Source organism: Diabrotica undecimpunctata, chromosome 1 (genome assembly GCF_040954645.1).
Source record: "Diabrotica undecimpunctata isolate CICGRU chromosome 1, icDiaUnde3, whole genome shotgun sequence".
NCBI lineage: Eukaryota > Metazoa > Arthropoda > Insecta > Coleoptera > Chrysomelidae > Diabrotica > Diabrotica undecimpunctata.
In genome coordinates, this window is record NC_092803.1 from 126,606,780 (window position 1) to 126,624,239 (window position 17,460).

The 17,460-nt window shown below is 32.3% G+C and overlaps 1 protein-coding gene across 8 annotated transcripts in view; it reads left to right on the forward strand.

Moving 5' to 3' along the window:
* The window catches only part of RhoGEF2 (Rho guanine nucleotide exchange factor 2), a 498,291-nt gene that overhangs the window by 365,020 nt on the left and 115,811 nt on the right, over window positions 1-17,460 (forward strand). For 7 of the 8 annotated variants that reach the window (XM_072519486.1, XM_072519503.1, XM_072519501.1 and 4 more), the window contains 2 exons: window positions 13,133-13,220; window positions 15,627-15,685. In XM_072519486.1, the coding sequence (XP_072375587.1) occupies window positions 13,133-13,220; window positions 15,627-15,685 (147 nt within the window). The remainder of the gene's footprint in view (window positions 1-13,132; window positions 13,221-15,626; window positions 15,686-17,460) is intronic. The other variant, XM_072519498.1, reaches the window with a different exon arrangement.

Sequence of the window (17,460 nt, forward strand, 5' to 3'; positions counted from 1 at the left end):
TGAAACTCTAGGCTACGGTTCTTCTTCAACCTCTTCTTCATGAACAAACTCTATTGATTTCAGATGCTTTAGCTTCCTGCTCTTCAACGTAATCTTGCAATTCCAGTTCTGTAAGCTGCTCCTCAACATTATTACGTTCATTTGCTTGTTCTTCCCAACCGCCATCTTAGGATTGGTCACTTATATATTCAATATCAGATAGCCTTTCTTCGATCAACCGCAAGAGCTCCTCGTAGGAAAGGCCTTCTTGAACTAATTTTTCTAGTCATATTCTAACATATTTAAATTTTTTACAATATGCAACAAAAAATGAGGTTATATTTACCTAAAAATTAATTTTTTCGTTGACTCACAACGTCTACAAACGAGTAGGTACACGCTTTTCAGAAAATCCGTGGTAGCTAATTTTAAACAAAACCGCTATTAACAATAGTTTTTTTTAACACATGTTACTATTTATTAACACCATGCGACACATTCAATACCAATTGTTCACATTTAAAGTAAAAGAAACTCAAATGAATTGGCGCTGTATACACCAGTCATAACTAACTATAGAAACCTATATTTTAACAAATTAAATATTTTGTTCTAAAGCCGTTTGATGGCAGCACAAGTACTCATCGGACGGAATAGGATGCCCATTATCGGGTACAATGTGTTAAAGGGCAGAAACATATGGAGCTACATACAAAAAATTATAGAATAGGTTATCTTTAATTGAGGACACGGTGAACGAAAGGGTTGATAGGTGTAGTATACATTCTTATCCTTAAATCCCTTGTATGGCCAGCATCACTTTGCTATAGTTGATCCTGTTATCTGGATCTGCACATTAGGTTTCCATTGTGCACTCCCAAAATAATAAGTTATCAAATCGTCACCTTTTTAGAGGCAACTAGGACAAAATACATTTTATCTTTCCATCAGACTTGCTATTTAAAAGGTATTATTTTTAGTAATATTATGAAACCTTTGTTCTATCAGGTACCTTAAGTGCTTTTTTTATTTTTAAATTTAACCCATCAATTTATGTTTATTTAGAACTGATAACAACATGTTGAGTGAAACAACTTTGGCAGCAACAGCTAGTAATTGATAATCTATACTTAGATTAGATTAGTATTGATTAAGACTGGCACATTATTTTAAAAATTATATCAAACAGTTGTGCGGTCGAATTATTACGTCTATGGAATAATACCGTTTTGTTTCTGAGTTTAGTGGATTTTTGATTTAATAAGTGAATACAGTGAGTCAGTAAATTTCTATTAACGATCACCATGCTATAGTGAGTCAAAAACGTCTAATAAATAGCTTTTGACAACTTTCGCTTTATGGGAGCCTGGATTGCATTCTTTTATTACACAAACCGTTTCTAACTGAATTTGAGCAAATTTTGAGAAATGTGTAAAGCTGTGCTGCTAACTAGTAGCTTGATGTTTTGAAACTTAGTTAATATAATTGTTATTCCTATGTTGTACAAAAACATAGATATTCGTTATCTAATTTTTTTTATGATTACAATACAATTAGGTTTTTGTTCTATCCGTGGACTTTATTCTAGAGTTTTAAACTCATAGACTCCTCTATCTCTGTGGAAGTAGATATTTGGAAAATGCGATCGAATCAGTGAATACTTGCTACCTAGAAGTATGCTATTGTAATTTCTAGACGATGTTTTTGTAGTATAATTGTTGTTGTATTAGTATTTCTAGTAGGACTATGTGACGGGCTTCTGAATGTCGATCTAGGCAACCTTCTGACCTCATTCTTTGATTCTTCTTTTCTTGCTTGGGATCGGCTTCTGCGACTGTTTTGTAAATGCGCCATTCTTCCTCAATTAAAACATCTTCTGTTTTCATTTTGAGTTCTTTGTGAAAGATTTTGCATTATTCTTAAAATTGGGATAAAATAGGTTATTGATTATCTACGGTTGTGACTTTTTTATTTTCTTGAAATCTTATTTCTTTAATTTTGGGCTAGATCTGGAAATGCTTTTCGCCGCTTCATACTCCTGGACTGAGATTAGTTCTTCATTTAGCGTTTATTGATGCTGTAATCGAAGAACTTGTTACATTTCAACATCCTGTAGTCCATGTATGAATATACCAATTTGTTTCAGAAAATCTTTAGGTGCCTGAGGGTACGCCAAATGCAATAATCTTTTAATGTCGGATTCATATTCTTGCAGGCCTTCGTTATGCTTTTATATCGAATTATCAGATGCTGCTGGCCATATCTTGTCTCTAAAGTTTGAATGATAGTGGTATATCTGAGTGAATCATGTGGAAGAAATTGCAAACCGGTTGCTTCCTGTCCTCTAAGCGCTACTACCAAGGAAACTGCCATTTCTTTCTCAGTCCAGCAATTTGCTCTAGCCGCAGCTTCGAATTGAAAATGATATGAAAGTTTCCCATACTGTTTGACCATCGAATGTGGGTGGTTTTAAAATTTTGCTATACAGCGTTCCACGTTAAGAAAATAACATTAGGCTTATGGAGATCAGTGTTGCCAAAACTCTCAGGCATGCGGTTTACTAGATTGTCGATATATTTTTCGAATTTCCATTTTCAATTAACATTTAACTGTAAACTCAGAATAACAACTGAAGAACCACAAAGCCTTATTATAATTATGTAGTCTCAGAGAACGACATAAAATCGCTGACATACGTACACCGTATTATTTTAAGTTGCAATTAGTAGTTAGATATATGCATTCCAAGCGGTCCGTTTATTTGCTTTTAAATCTTTAATAGCCGGCAAAGTGGATGATTTAACTAAGCAATATTTTCTACTGATTTCTATGATTCATGGTATATGATATTCTTAGCGAAAAACAAATAAACTGTCGTTACCATAATTAAAATAAGATAAAATAAAATTATCTTTTGTAAATACTATTTATTTAATTAAAATCATTTTCCCTACTTTTCATCTCTTGTTTCGAATGGGCACTTTTTTTCAATTACGTTAACAAACATTAATTTAATTCATGTCTGTGAAAACGAAAATACAAATTATACAACCCTGAATCGTGCTTGTGTTTATCGTGGCATCGCTGCGCTTCTATCGTCCATAAGAAATACATGGCCCTATCTCCGCAATGTTATTTTCTTAACGTGAAACGCTCTTTAGTTGTATCTGTGCCTGGTTTAATTATGGAAGGTGTTAAAGCTGTTTGTTCCGATTCGGCATTAGTTACTGAAACAATATTGGATAAAGAAGTTTGGGTATTAATTTTTCTTTTTAATTTGACCATTTGTCTTTCTAAATTAAATTTTAAATCGTTTTGTTGTTGTAATATTTGATTTTTTAAATTGTTTTGCTGTTTTATTTTATTTTCTTAATCGGTGTTTACATCGTTCTGTTGTTCTTTTATTTTATCTATTCTACCAGTAATTTAACTTAAATCTAACTTAAAATTTTCATGAATTTGGGATAATCTACCTATGATTTGTACCTCTACTTTATACGCATCTCCCTTTCCTCTTCTTGCCTACGCTTCTCCATGAGCTCTTTCTTTGCTTGTCTACGCTTCTCCTTTACCTCCCTACGCTTCTGGTCCGAACGTATCCATTTATTTATCAAATTCACTAGATCTCGTATTCACCATTAACAATAACTTAATATCTCTTTAATCCTACCGCCGTCACCAATGTTACATTTTTTGAAAATAACTTTATTGAACACCAACTTGTTTACAATACTTTAATAGACTGACAACTATAAACTTCAAAATATTAATTACAAATGTTCCAACTGTAAACAACATCTGTATGTATTATATTTTCTAACATTCCACATTTCACTAGACATTTCAGGTTTTTCAATGACATCTCGAAAATTCTAGACTTCTTCATTCCTTCTTCTTTTTCGTCAATGAACTTTTTCTATATGGAGTAAATCTCACGTAACTGTCGTAAAATTACATTTATTATTGATATTTTTTCGTAGTAAGTATTTGTTACCTTATGTAGTTCAACGCCCCCTTTTGTATTTTTCTTGTAGTTAATACAATGAAACAACTTATGTACTGGGCACGAGAAGCGTTTTGTAATAGTTTTAGCGTCGTGTTTGTTTGGTGAATTCCTGGCGACCGTATTGATTTCATTTGGTATATTGGTACTATGAAATTGCTAATATAATTTTCAGAGAACCTGTATAATTTTTTTTTAAAGACAATAAATCTTAATTCAACAGACGCTATATACTTAATATCTTTTTACACACCGTAAATTGTCCTATATGTGGACTAAGAATAGTGTAGTCACAAAAGAGTGCTCACTAGGTCAAAGTGTAGAGAGAAAAAAGCTTCCTACGATTAATCAAACTAAATAATACATGTATGTGGTTGGAACACATACTACACAATTTGTCCTTCTTAGATAAGAATTATCTTGGATTAGTAAATATCCATTTATTGCAAATAATTCACAATCCTATTTAGTTATTTGTTTATTTTTATAAATAGTACGATTCGAAATTTTTGCTATCCTTCCAATTAACCCATTTACGGCCAAAGGTGCGTAAACGCAACCTTTATTGTTAATTTTTTTTTGGCCCGAAAATAATTTTTTTAATGTTTTTTTTTTATTGAAGTAACATCTCAATAGATTGAGGTATATAGTATCATTTTTCTTTTGACAAAAATATTACTTTTTAAATATTTTAAGATTATTATAATTTTGCATAATTTAAAGATTTATGCACATCTTCATACAAAAATTTTTTCCGATACTAATTATAAACTTAATTCATATTTTGTATTCTATAATTATAAAAATATGTTGAAATTTTTATTATTCTAAAAACTTTTCATTCATACTTTAAAAATAAGGTCTATAATTGCATGTTTATACGATGGATTCGTATACGCACCTTTGGCCGAAACCATATTATATTTTTTTCGTAGACTAAACAATCTGAAATTACGATCTCGTCAATAGTCAATACACTTCATTCACTATTTATAAAATTGCTGTGTGCTGTAAACGTTATATTTGCTATTTTCTTGACTTAAATCAGTTTGAAAGTTTCCTTGTGTTTATTTGTTTTATATTCCATATAAGTTGAAATGAGGTAAGCTAAATTATTATCATATGAATGAGTGTATATAGTAGTAGTTTTTTTGTTTATTTTAGTAAATTCTCGAAATATGAAATGAAGAGGGCACTAACTACTAAAGAGTTAATGGCTTTGTTAGAAGAAGACTCAGACTGTGAAAATGCTGACTCAGTTGATGTGGTTTATGTGCCACCGGAAACAGATGAAATTTCCGATGTGGAAGACATTGATGATAATGTTATTGGTGAAGAAGGAATAAAAACAGATATTGCAGGTACATATGAAATACAAGTGAATGGGAATTCTGACGATTCTGATGATGATATTCCTCTGAACCAAAGATCAAAACGTCTAAAGAAAGAACCAGGCAAAAATAATAAATGCAAATTTGTCCCAAGTTGGGTAAAAACAGATACTCCTTCGTACTCGGCAGTAATTCAACATCAGTCTGATCGATATTTAGAAAATATAAAAGCCAACCATGGAGGCAAGTCACCTATTGAAGTTTTTTCACTCTTTTTTGATAAAGAAGTAAGTGAGAGCATTCGATATTTTACAAATATTTATGCATCGCAGAATAACCGTCACGATTTTGAAATGAATGATACAGATTTAAAAAAATTTATTGGCATATGTATATTATCTGGTTATCACACTCTGCCTCAAGTTGATATGTATTGGTAGAAGGATGAGGATAAAGAAGTGCACATTGTAAGAGAAAGCATGAGCTGACATAGATTTCGTTCAATCAAACAGAACATACATTTGTCAGATAACACCTTACTGAATAAAAATGATAAATTTGCAAAATTGTCACCAATTTTTGAAATAATTAACCGAAAGTTTGCACAATTTGGAGTCTTTGCAAAAAATCTTTCCATTGACGAGGAAATGGTTCCATATTTCGGGCGACATTCGTGCAAAATGTTCATCCGTGGAAAACCTGTTAGATTTGGTTTTAAACTATGGTGTTTATGTTCTGATACTGGTTATTTGTTCAAATTTATTCCATATGGCGGAAAAACTGAGAAAACAGATAATAGTTTTAGCTTAGGAACGGCAGTTGTTTTGAATTTACTTTCGATAGTTAAAATCCCACAGCAACATAAGGTTTTTTTCGACAACTTCTTTACGTCATATGGTCTTTTTGGACTATTGAAAGAAAAAGGATTCTTTGCAACAGGAACAGTAAGGGAAAATCGCACTGCTAAGTGTCCTCTAGAAGAAAACAAAATTATGAAAAAAAAAGGAAAGAGGTTCATATACATGTGCATTCGATTCCAATTTAGAAGTTTTGGTGACAAGATGGAACGATAATTCAGTAGTGACTGTAATGACAAATACATGTGACGTTTTACCCCTTATGCAAACTAAACGTTATAACCGTAAAGAACACAAAGAAATTCTTATCCCTCAGCCTAATGTAATTCACCAATATAACCAATACATGGGTGGAGTGGATCTGCATGATAATGGCATTGCGAATTACCGTATTAAAATAAGAGGAAAAAAGTGGTGGTGGCCGTTGTTTACTAACATGATTGACAGTATGGTGGTAAATAGTTGGAAAATTTTTAAAATTGCGAATGATTCTAAAATTTCCCAACTGGAGTTTCGTTCAAGATTGGTTCTTAACTTACTAAAATATAGTGGACATGCAGAGAATAGTGAAGAAACCGCTACATCATTGTCAAACTCAGTATATGGACGTCCATCTAAATTTGCTTTACCAGATGAAACTAGATTCGACAATATTGGCCACATTATAAAAAGAGACGATAATAGTGCAAGAAGAAAATGTCGGATGTGCAAAAGTAATACTATTTATTTATGTAAAAAGTGTACAGTGCATCTACACCCCGAATGTTTCGAAAATTTTCATCTTAAAATTTAATTTACAGTTAAGATATAATATGTTCCTTTTTTAAAAATTGTATGCGTATTCGGCCAAAGGTGCGTATACGCACCCACCTGTTTTTCCTTTCATGAGAAAAAAAAATTCTTTTTGGTTGTAAATTAGTCTTAATTTATGTGTTTTTAATCCAATCTAATAAATCAATTGTCAAATTTCTCTTTGTTTATTGTCTCGGCCGTTAATGGGTTAATGATGTTTATCATGCCTATTTATTATCATTATCATTTTTAAAAAAATATTAAAATATATAGTTTAAATTACTTGTTTATTATTTAATCATTTATTCACAAGTTTAAAAATTATTATAAGCTATACAAATTAACTGAAATGTTTTATCTAAGCCGATTAAGAGCATAGAAATATTCCTGACTGTGTCAAGAATTATGGTCAAAATATTTTTTTATTGACGATAATATACATTAATATCTTGAGTTTGGAATGTCAGTGAAGGAGCAATACATTTTTCAAAGTTCTGAATTCTATTGACATCATTTTTTTCTCCATAAGAATTAATGAAAGTCTGTAAACTACTCCTTAAAGTAATATTATTTTACTCGATTTTTCGGTTCGCTCTTATTCTTTGATTTAAATCTCTTACTTGCTTGCATATTGACTTTACGTCTGTTTGTTTGAAGTGTATTTATAGGGAAAATATAATACTAAAATATAGGAATGATAGTAACAAAGGTAATCATAAATCCAAATCCGATACATTTTTTCCTGAAAAAAACTTATATACTGTATGCATGTAATATCATCATTCCTTCCGATTCTAGCCGTTGGGCTACATTGTTTTCTACCGTTATTATATATACAGACTTCTGTAAGTCTCATGCTTTTAATTTCTAAGTGTATTTTTGGATAAATGTATTCATTAAAAAGGTCTTTTTTATAAACTGCTTTACTGATGATAGCCAGTAAACATTTGATGAATAAGCAATGACGATGAGATCTTGTAGTTTCATAATAAAATTAGCAAGTTAAACGATGTAACAAATTATATAATTAATAGTCAAATATATAGGGTCTTTAATTTAAGTGCTTCCTATCTTTAAATTTAAATAAAAGATAAAAGAAATTGTGTGTGATTTATCATCGACATTTTTTATACTTTAGAAATGCTTCTCGATATCATTATGTATGGAATATAACATTGAAATGTCCGCCCCGACCATTATGGCACAGTAAAATGGGCGACGCGCGCGGAATGTTACTCGAACAGAACAGCAATTTTGATAAAATAATTGTATCATTTGCACGTGTTGGTGTACGCTATACCCATCCACGATGACTTGGCAAAACTGACTGAATAAATGACAGCCAATTTGACAGATGCAGCGTCAACAATATGACCGCTACCAACTGTCAATGTTCGGAAGTTTCTATTTGAAGACCGTGTACGTTTATTATTTTTTATATATTTTGGATGGAAAGCTATATTAAAAAAAAATAATTATTTTCTTTGTCGGATCGGTACTCACCCGAGATACCGCAGTCGTTCGGATATAATAAGCGATGATTTGTGAAGATAACTAAGCTGACTATACTTAGTAACAAGGCATTTACTCAACGCACACATACACACTACAAATTAACCTTATATGCCATATGTGTCTGGCTGGATGACTAAACGTCCAAGTTTATAATAAGAAAAAAATTCTATTAGCTTACATGTTTTCTTATTTAGTTTCCTCTTTCAATTCTCTACATTATTTTCTTTGATATCTAGTAGTACTTACTATATCTCAACATCGTCTAGGTCAACCAATCTACTTTTCTGAATTTGTTACTTACCTTTCAGATTTTCTACCTTTAACCACTTATCTTTTCCTTTTTTTCTTCTTCGGTCTTAGTGTAAGCTTTTTCGTATTTTTTCTTCAACTGCTGCAACTAACGTAATTTGACTAGATCACTATTTCTACTTAATGAATAATTTCTCATTCTAGGTAGTAATTCTCTTCACTACATTGATATAAATTTGTGAGGGTAACAATTTTAGTTCCCATTCACGTTGGAAGTGTATTCCCCATAATTTAAGTCGCGCGCAAACATTTCACCCCACAAATTTAGATCAATAGTAGCGGCCAGAATTACTTTAATCTAGTAGGAGACAGTTTCCATTATACGAAAACACGGAAGTGAATTGGGAAAATCTAAAAGTTTTCAAGAATAATTTTTGAAAATGCTGATCTTTGCCAAAGTTGCGATAAAAAAATATTTCTGTAGATCTTGAAAAATTTATGAATTGCTTATTAATTAATATTTCATCGATATCTCAATGTTTCATTAAAAAATTATAATATAATAATTTACTGACTCTCTGACTTTCTTTTTATTTTGTTTATAAAGTTACCGGCGGTATTAAAGACATTCATTTTGCAAACTATTGACTCTTCCTGTATAATTTGTGTTTCAAGTGCCGGTATGTGGCCCGATGAAGTTTTCTTAGCTCGAGATATTTTAGTGAGATCTAAAAAGAAAAAGACATTGGAGAAGTCTAGGTGCGTTAAGTGTTTTTCCAAGACCATGTATCTGCTATTTATGAGACTGCTTACTTTAAGTCGATTCAGAAATAGTTCATATTGATATACGTTACCGTGCATACTACACCGCCTTCCGGTTTGTTGCCGATGAAAAGGGCGGATATATATCTTGTCGTTTTATTGCATCCATTCGAGAAAGTGTTACAGACTGATGGGCAACAAGAGCAAACATTTTAACCTTTTCTGATTAACTGTAGTTTATAAAAATATAAAGGTGGATATTTATTCCATAAAACCAGAATTTTTATGTTTATGTACATAAAAGAAAAGTAATCTAAAACATGCAAACACATTAAGTGCAATTACTATTTTTATAATTATTATAAATTTGTAAGAAAATTCGTTCTTAGAGGAGAAACATTTGTTAACATCTGTTTTATTAAAAAGTGATTATTCTTTATCGTTTATAAATAAGGAATTTTCAACAATCGACCGAATGGAACAGAACAACTTAAAACGGGATCCTACAGCATACAAAAGGAATAATACGAGGAAAATAACATTACCATACATAAAAGGATTATCAGAAAAACTTAAAACGATTGGAAATAAATTCAAGATTTCAACAACATTCAAAACAACAAACTTATTGAGATCTATTTTATCTAAAACTAAACCTAACAATGAAAAAGAAAGAACAAAGAATCGTATTTATAAACTACCTTGTGAATGCGATCATTTTTATTTAGACGTTTAATGTTAAAATAGGTGAACATCAATCTTATATTAAAAATAAAGAATTTGATAGATCTCAAATATGTAAACACGCATGGGAAAATGAACATAGGGTTCAGTCGAACGATTAAGTGTAGTCCTAAAAAAACAGATAGTAAAAAGAGAAAATTCAAAGAAGTGGCTCTAATTATGATATTCTCAAGTTAAAGTTGATTTCATGTAATGGAATGAAACTATCTTACAATAAAATCGTCCCAGGAACGCAACTCAGCAATATTGACAATATCATTTTAAAGTCGTTTACTTTAAAATATATAATATACAGTGCTAGTCAAAAGTCCGTTCCCACCTGGTATCTTTTGAACGGTTATACTTATAATAGTGAAATATGAAGGGAGGTAATAAACTGACGTAGGCTTCTTAACTAGTCATAACAAGTGACGTAATAGTGACAGATGACGTTATAGCGCCACTGTGACAGATGATTTTAAATAGGACTTTATGGCAAGTGATACCTAGTTTGAATGGTATTGAACATACCTATTCAACCAGACTAATTTTATTTGAGTTAAAGCTCATTTTGATGAATAAATACTAAATTTGCAGTTTCGCATTTAATTAATAAATATTAAAACCTCTGCCTCTGGTTACTTGTCAAAAAGTTGACGTTTTTCAATTCTCTAATTGTTTTTACGTCAACGTCAACTTTTTTGACAATTAATAAGAGGCGAACGTTAGAATATTTATTAGTTAAATGCGAAACTACATTTATTTTAATATACCTATTCAATCAAACTAATTTTTTTTGGATTTAAGATGATTTTGACGAATAAATTAAATAAATACTAAAATTCTAGTTTGGCGTTTAATTCATAAAAATTCTAACGTCCGCCTTTGGTAATTTTTCAAAAAAGTTGATGTATGTCAATTCTCTAGTTGTTTTTAGTTTGCAAAAGCGTTTACAGCTCAATATTTATTTTCTCTTTCTCCTTAGTTTAGTCAATTATCTAGTTATTTTTAGTTTGCAAACGCGTTTATACCTGAATATTTAGTTTCTGTTTCTACTTAGTTTAGTCAAGTTGTTTTTAGTTAGTTGTTCTTAGTTAATATTTAGTTTATTTATTGTTTAACAAGACGTTTAAATTTTTACAAAAGCAGAATGGTACGTACTGTAGCCGACAAAGTAGTAGCTGTGTTAATAATTGGTAAATGTGAAAATAATTTTCATGCAGCGGGACGCCTTTTTAATGAGAGGTACCCCAATCGCCCTACATCGAGAGCTTATTTGAGGAAGCTTCTTCGGAAGTTTAAACAAATAGGTAGTGTTCAAGATTTCAACCGATCTGGACATAATTTCAGAAATGGTAGTGAATCCTACTTCTTCTACAGCCCAAGTTGCATCTATCTATGGAATCAGTCAAAAGACAGTATTCCGAGTGTTGGCTGAAAACAAATTTCATCCTCGACCAAGACTAGAATTCTGTGAAAATATGTCCAATAAAATTAACCAACAGACCAATTACATAAAAACAATTTGTTTTAGTGACTTTTTGCCTCAATGGAAATCCTAACACACACAATGTGAGGTATTGGAGTGATACAAATCCTCACGTCTTTCGTGAAACACATACTCAATTTCCAAAAAAAATAAATGTTTGGGCAGGTATTTTGGGAAACCACATAGTTTGGCCTGTTTTTCTCAATACTAACTTACCGGTGAAGTTTATCTGGAGATGTTACAAAATGCAATTGAATCGTTAATACTTGAAATTCTTGAGGATAATCCAGATGAATTCGGCAACTTGGAAATAACGTTTCAACAAGATGGTGCTCCTGCACACCATTATGGTGCAGTAAGACGTTATTTAGATGGGGAATATAGTGGTAGATGGATTGGACGACGAGGTACGATAGAATGGCCAGCTCGGTCAGCGGACCTCACACCCTTAGATTTTTTTCTGTTGGGATACTTGAAATCTAAAGTTTACCCTACAGCATCCGACAATATTGACATTTTGAAACAACGAATTGTTGAAGAATGTAGGGCAATTTCCCCCGACACATTTGAACGAGTACGACAAGAGTTTAGAAATAGCATGCATTACTGTTAGGAAGTAGATGGAGAAGATTTTTAACACTTACTATAAGAACTGATTGTTAAATATTTATTAATTAAATGAGAAGCTACAATTTTAGTATTTATTTAATTTATTCATCAAAATGAGCTTAAACTCAAACAAAATTATTATGACTGAATAGGTATTTTTAAGACCTTTCAAACGAGGTATCACTTATCATAAGGTCCCATTTAAAATTATCTGTCACAGTGGCGCTGTAATGTCATCTGTCACTATTACGTCACCTGTTATGACTAGTTGAGAAGCCTTCGTCTGTTTATTACCCCTCTCCAAATTTCACTATTATAACAATAGACATTAAAAGATACGAGAGAGAGAACGGACTGTATGTCTGAATTGTTAATATGAATGAGTCAGATAAAATTAAATTATTATAATAGAAGAATTTTTCACCAAGTAACAAAAAACAAAATTCGTTTAACTTGTGGTTTTTCCCAATAAAAATAGTAATTTCATTAAGATTCCACAAGAAAATAGCTTCAGAACATTTAAGTGGTTCATGTGATTTAATTTATACTCTAAAGTACCCTCTTTAATGTTCTCATTCTTCGCAAACAGTTCTTTGCAGTTTCTGATTTATTTCTAAAAGTTAAGTTACTCAATATTTTTGGTTTCACGATATTTTTTAATTTCCCTTAAAACATGATTAGCGGTACAGCTAAAAATGTGAATGTTTCTTGATTATTTTTTCAGGAGTATAGAGCAGTAAGAACGGTGCTTTTTTTTAAGTTTAAACAACGTTACATGTTTCATTACTATTAGTAAGTAATATATATATTTTTCTTTTTGCAGCAGTACCATCCTTCCAGCTGCGGGAAACCATAGGAAACACAATAGCAATATCAATAGGTCAGAAAGTGTAAAGGAACAGTCAGAAAAGGTTAGTACTAACATACTTACACGTTTTAAGTCTTTTTTTGTATGTTAAGTTGCAAGTCCAATTCTTCGCAAAAATTTAAGTCAAATTTTAAAGATATTGGCTTTGAAATAAACGAGGTAACACTGGCCTCTGTTTCATTTTTAAATACACGTTAGCTCATGTCATATTTAAATACATATAACCATTCGTTTTTCTTTTTTGTCCTACCGATCTTTGTGAAACGTAGAGTACTTTCGCGTTTGTAGCATTTCAAGCACTTCTTCTTTAGTGCATTATCCAGTCCGTATGTAGGCGATCATCAGTGGTTTTGTTGACCGTTCCAAATACTTTGCCCTGCATGACGAGTTTGATAGAAGAATTTGATATCTTTCTTCGTTGCATATTACGAGGCCGTACTCAAGCTTACGTTGATTCATTAAGTTAACCACTTCTTTTTCTTTTCTCATGCGACGTTGGTGACATGGTCCACATAATATATCTTCAATATCCTCCAGTAGATACACATTTCGAACGCTTCGATCTTCTTTTCAGTGGCTTATCTCAGTGTCCAAGCTTCGACTTCGTATTGTAGCACCGGAAAAACATAGTACATCACTATCCACATATTTATCTCAAAACTCAGGTCACTGCAGCACAGTAAAGATTATCGTGGTAAATGTGGATCGTGCAATTTCGATCCTGGACCTAATTTATTCAGCGGGGTCCCATTGTGAAATAATTGCTAATAGTTCCGAGGTAGCTAAATCTGTAGACTCTATCGATCTTATAATTCAGTGCCATTAGCACCCCGGGATCTAGACCTGTACGGCTGATGACCATGAAGTTGATTTTCCTAATGTTGAGGTCTCGGAAGTTCTCTCGCGGCCCAGTAATAAGGTCTGTAGATCATTTAGGTTGGTTGCTAGCAGCGCAGTGTCGTTAGCGTAGCTGAGGTTTTTGATGTATTCTCTATTAATCCAGATTCCTATTCGTTAATTCTAGGTTCGTGAGAGCTTCAGTGAAATTTCTTCTGAGTATATATTCAAAGGAGTCAGCGAGAGCATACAGCCCTGTCTTACTCCTCGCTTGATTTTCACCTGGTTGGTCAACTTCCAGTACAAATTACCTCTGGCCTTACCGTTCTTAGACTGTTCTTTCCTCGCTTTCACCTCGCTCTCTAGTATTGACGTGCTATCATGCAATTCATTTCTTGATTCGAAAGTTCTGCAAAATTTCTTCGATGTACACTTTCTGGTGTACATCGTCGGTGTTCCCGTCTTTATTCATTGTGAGGGTTGTGGGTCTCCTCGTGTATTGAACAGTGGCTTATCGAATCTTTCTGAGAATGTTGTGTGGTCGTGTTTCATTTGGACATTTGTTTATATGGTCTCAATTCTTTCTTGATTGTTCTGTTGATTTCTTTCATTCTGTTATTCCTGTTATAACTATAACTGTGCTTTATAGTTATTACTTCGCAGGAGTTAAAGACCTGTCAGTATCGCTTAAAATGCTATGAAACGTGAAAGTACCATATGTTTTGCTTTGTCCGTGCAAACAAATATCGCGTTATTTGCCATGTAGAGCTACAGAGGACAGTGAAAAAGAAAATTTTGAATAACGATCAAATAATTATCATGATGGTCAATTTAGAGCTAAATCCTTCAAAGACTTAAAACTTTAATAAGTTTTCTGCACACATTTTTTGTCTTCAACCGGTTTTACCTTGCATTCAAGATATAAGATAAAGTGTCGTTAGTGGAAGTGATACAGTTGTTGATCTACTTTGCGTAATTCAAATAATTTTTGAATATATCTGTTTCTTCCCGTATCAATGTTTCAGATTATCTCCCATATTTGCGTGGTGTCACTAACTAACTTTATAGTTATATAGTTTTTACATTGTTGAACATTTCTATGTCGCGTTTGTTTCGCTTTCATAATTCTATTAACATACCTGATAGTCAACTTCTTTCTGTTTTCCATAACCCTCACCAATACATCTAGAGCCATATCGTCCTATCCAACTAATTTACTTTTCTTTATTCTTTGCAGTGGTTGAGCAACTTTTTCTCTTGTGATGTTGGTTGTCATTGCTGTTATTAGTTACATTGGTCGCCTAGACCGCTAAGAAGAAACAGTACAAATTCTCATTTTCTTAACAGTTCAACCTGAACGGTTTTGACACGGTTTCTTTTGAGTTTTCTATGAATTTATAAACTTAAATATCAGGCTTTTCTTTGAAGTCCTATGGCTGTCCTAGTCGTTGGTAACATTCTGGTATAAAACATTCTAATCGTTGTGAAAGATTCCCTAGAATATATAATATCAATGAATCTATTTCATGTTGACTCTTGCAAGAAAATTATAAATACGTGTTAAATCGAAAAGTTCGTTAAAACGAATTAATTTTTTATTGTAATTTTACAGAGGAAACAAAGACGGAACATCAGCGATCCCTCGCACAACACTACCACCACGGTTGCAAGGTGAGTTTTGCAATTTATTTTCAATTACCAATAAAACCATATAGGGACTAGTCGATAGAAACAGTCCGAGAGTGAGTTGCTTCAATAAATCAATTTCAGACTAACCACTATTAGCTTCTTGGAACCCATAAATTATTTATAAAGAGTGATTTCATTTGGAACGTTTACAGATAATTAAAAAGCAAACTTGATATATGTTCTGTAGTTAGTAAGTTTTAAATTATGAACAAAAATCTTTCCTAGTAAAATATAAAACCATGATATATTTCTAAATATAAACTTTATTGTGCATCATAGCAACATGGTGACATTGAAGTGGGTTCATGGGAGATTTTTATACACGTAAAATGCGGGAAACCATTTTATTATGGGCAACCGTGCGAGTATTAATCATAAGAAACGTTTTAGCACAAACATATTTTGCCAATTTATCATTATTACCATCATTTCCATCGTCAGTTTACGAGCTATTTATTTACACGCTTTGGTTTCCTCTCCGTCTCCATATCTTGCGACTTGCATCATAGAAATATGAATATGATTTAATTAGTATGATTGTTTTCTACCACATCTGTCCCTTGCTTGACAAACAAGTTCATAAAAGAAATTCTATTTTTAAGCCTTTCTATGGTATGATTTTTATCTTGGAAGTGTCAGTCGTTTTCAGATTTTATAGGTGAAGCGGTAAAGAAATTATTTAATATATATAGACTATTAGGGAAGTTTTTAGCAAAATTAACGCTAGTAGAATAAATAAAACAAGAAGTTGAACATGATGGCTAGTGATACAATTCTTAGCTGGTGTTTAATTTCTTCGATTAAACAATGGATGGAGGCAGAGGACGCTCACCTATCCGATGGTCAGATCAAGTACAGAAAGCCACTGGAGAGACGTTTTCCGAGTCCATGAGAGCAGCCCAAAATCGCAAGAGATGGAGAGAATTGTAGAGCAGCCCGCATTGTAGGAAATCACGATCCTCAGCAATGAGGAAACGACAAGAGAGAGAGAAACAATGGATTTTATTGCCTCGTGTAAAGAACGCTAATTTCTCAAATATTATTGCATATGTAGTCTAAGGTTATTTGTTGCCACATGCTGCTTAAGTTGTAACAATTATTTGTTTAATCATATTTGTAATAAGACTTGAAGCGTATAGCTTCACCTCGTAATTTATTTATAAAAGCACGTAACAGATCATAGAGAGTGTACTTGGTAAAAATCAATCAGAGGTCCTAACGCTTCAAGTCGTTACAAATCGGGTTAGTGTCAATAAAACGGTGATTTTGGGTTGGTGATTTTACTTACATCCAGAACTTCATTTCGTTCCTGTATAACCAGAACTTCAATTTTTTTCTGATCAAAGATTATGTACAGCGGGCGAATCTAAAAACCAGCCTACAAGGCTTTATCAATTTTCTCCCACCTAAAAAACATTTTTGCGAACTAATAACTGACAAATATTTCGTTACTGAAACTGGATAATAATTCTGATAAAACTGAAATGGTCCGTTACTAGATAATAATTCTGCAGGGGATAAGAACGTTTCCACTAAAAAATTCCTCAATTAAAGACTAATCTTATCGATAGCTCATCCAAGATCATATTTTGCAGATTAGGTTAAATCAAATAGGTTAGATCAAATAACCACTTGAAAGATAGTTTCCCAACAATTAGTTTTTTGAAGGGAAGAAGGAAAGGCAGTGTCATACAATACCCTCATGTGTATATGTTTCGTAGATTAGGAACACGGACAAGACGGCTCCCCGTGCCCTA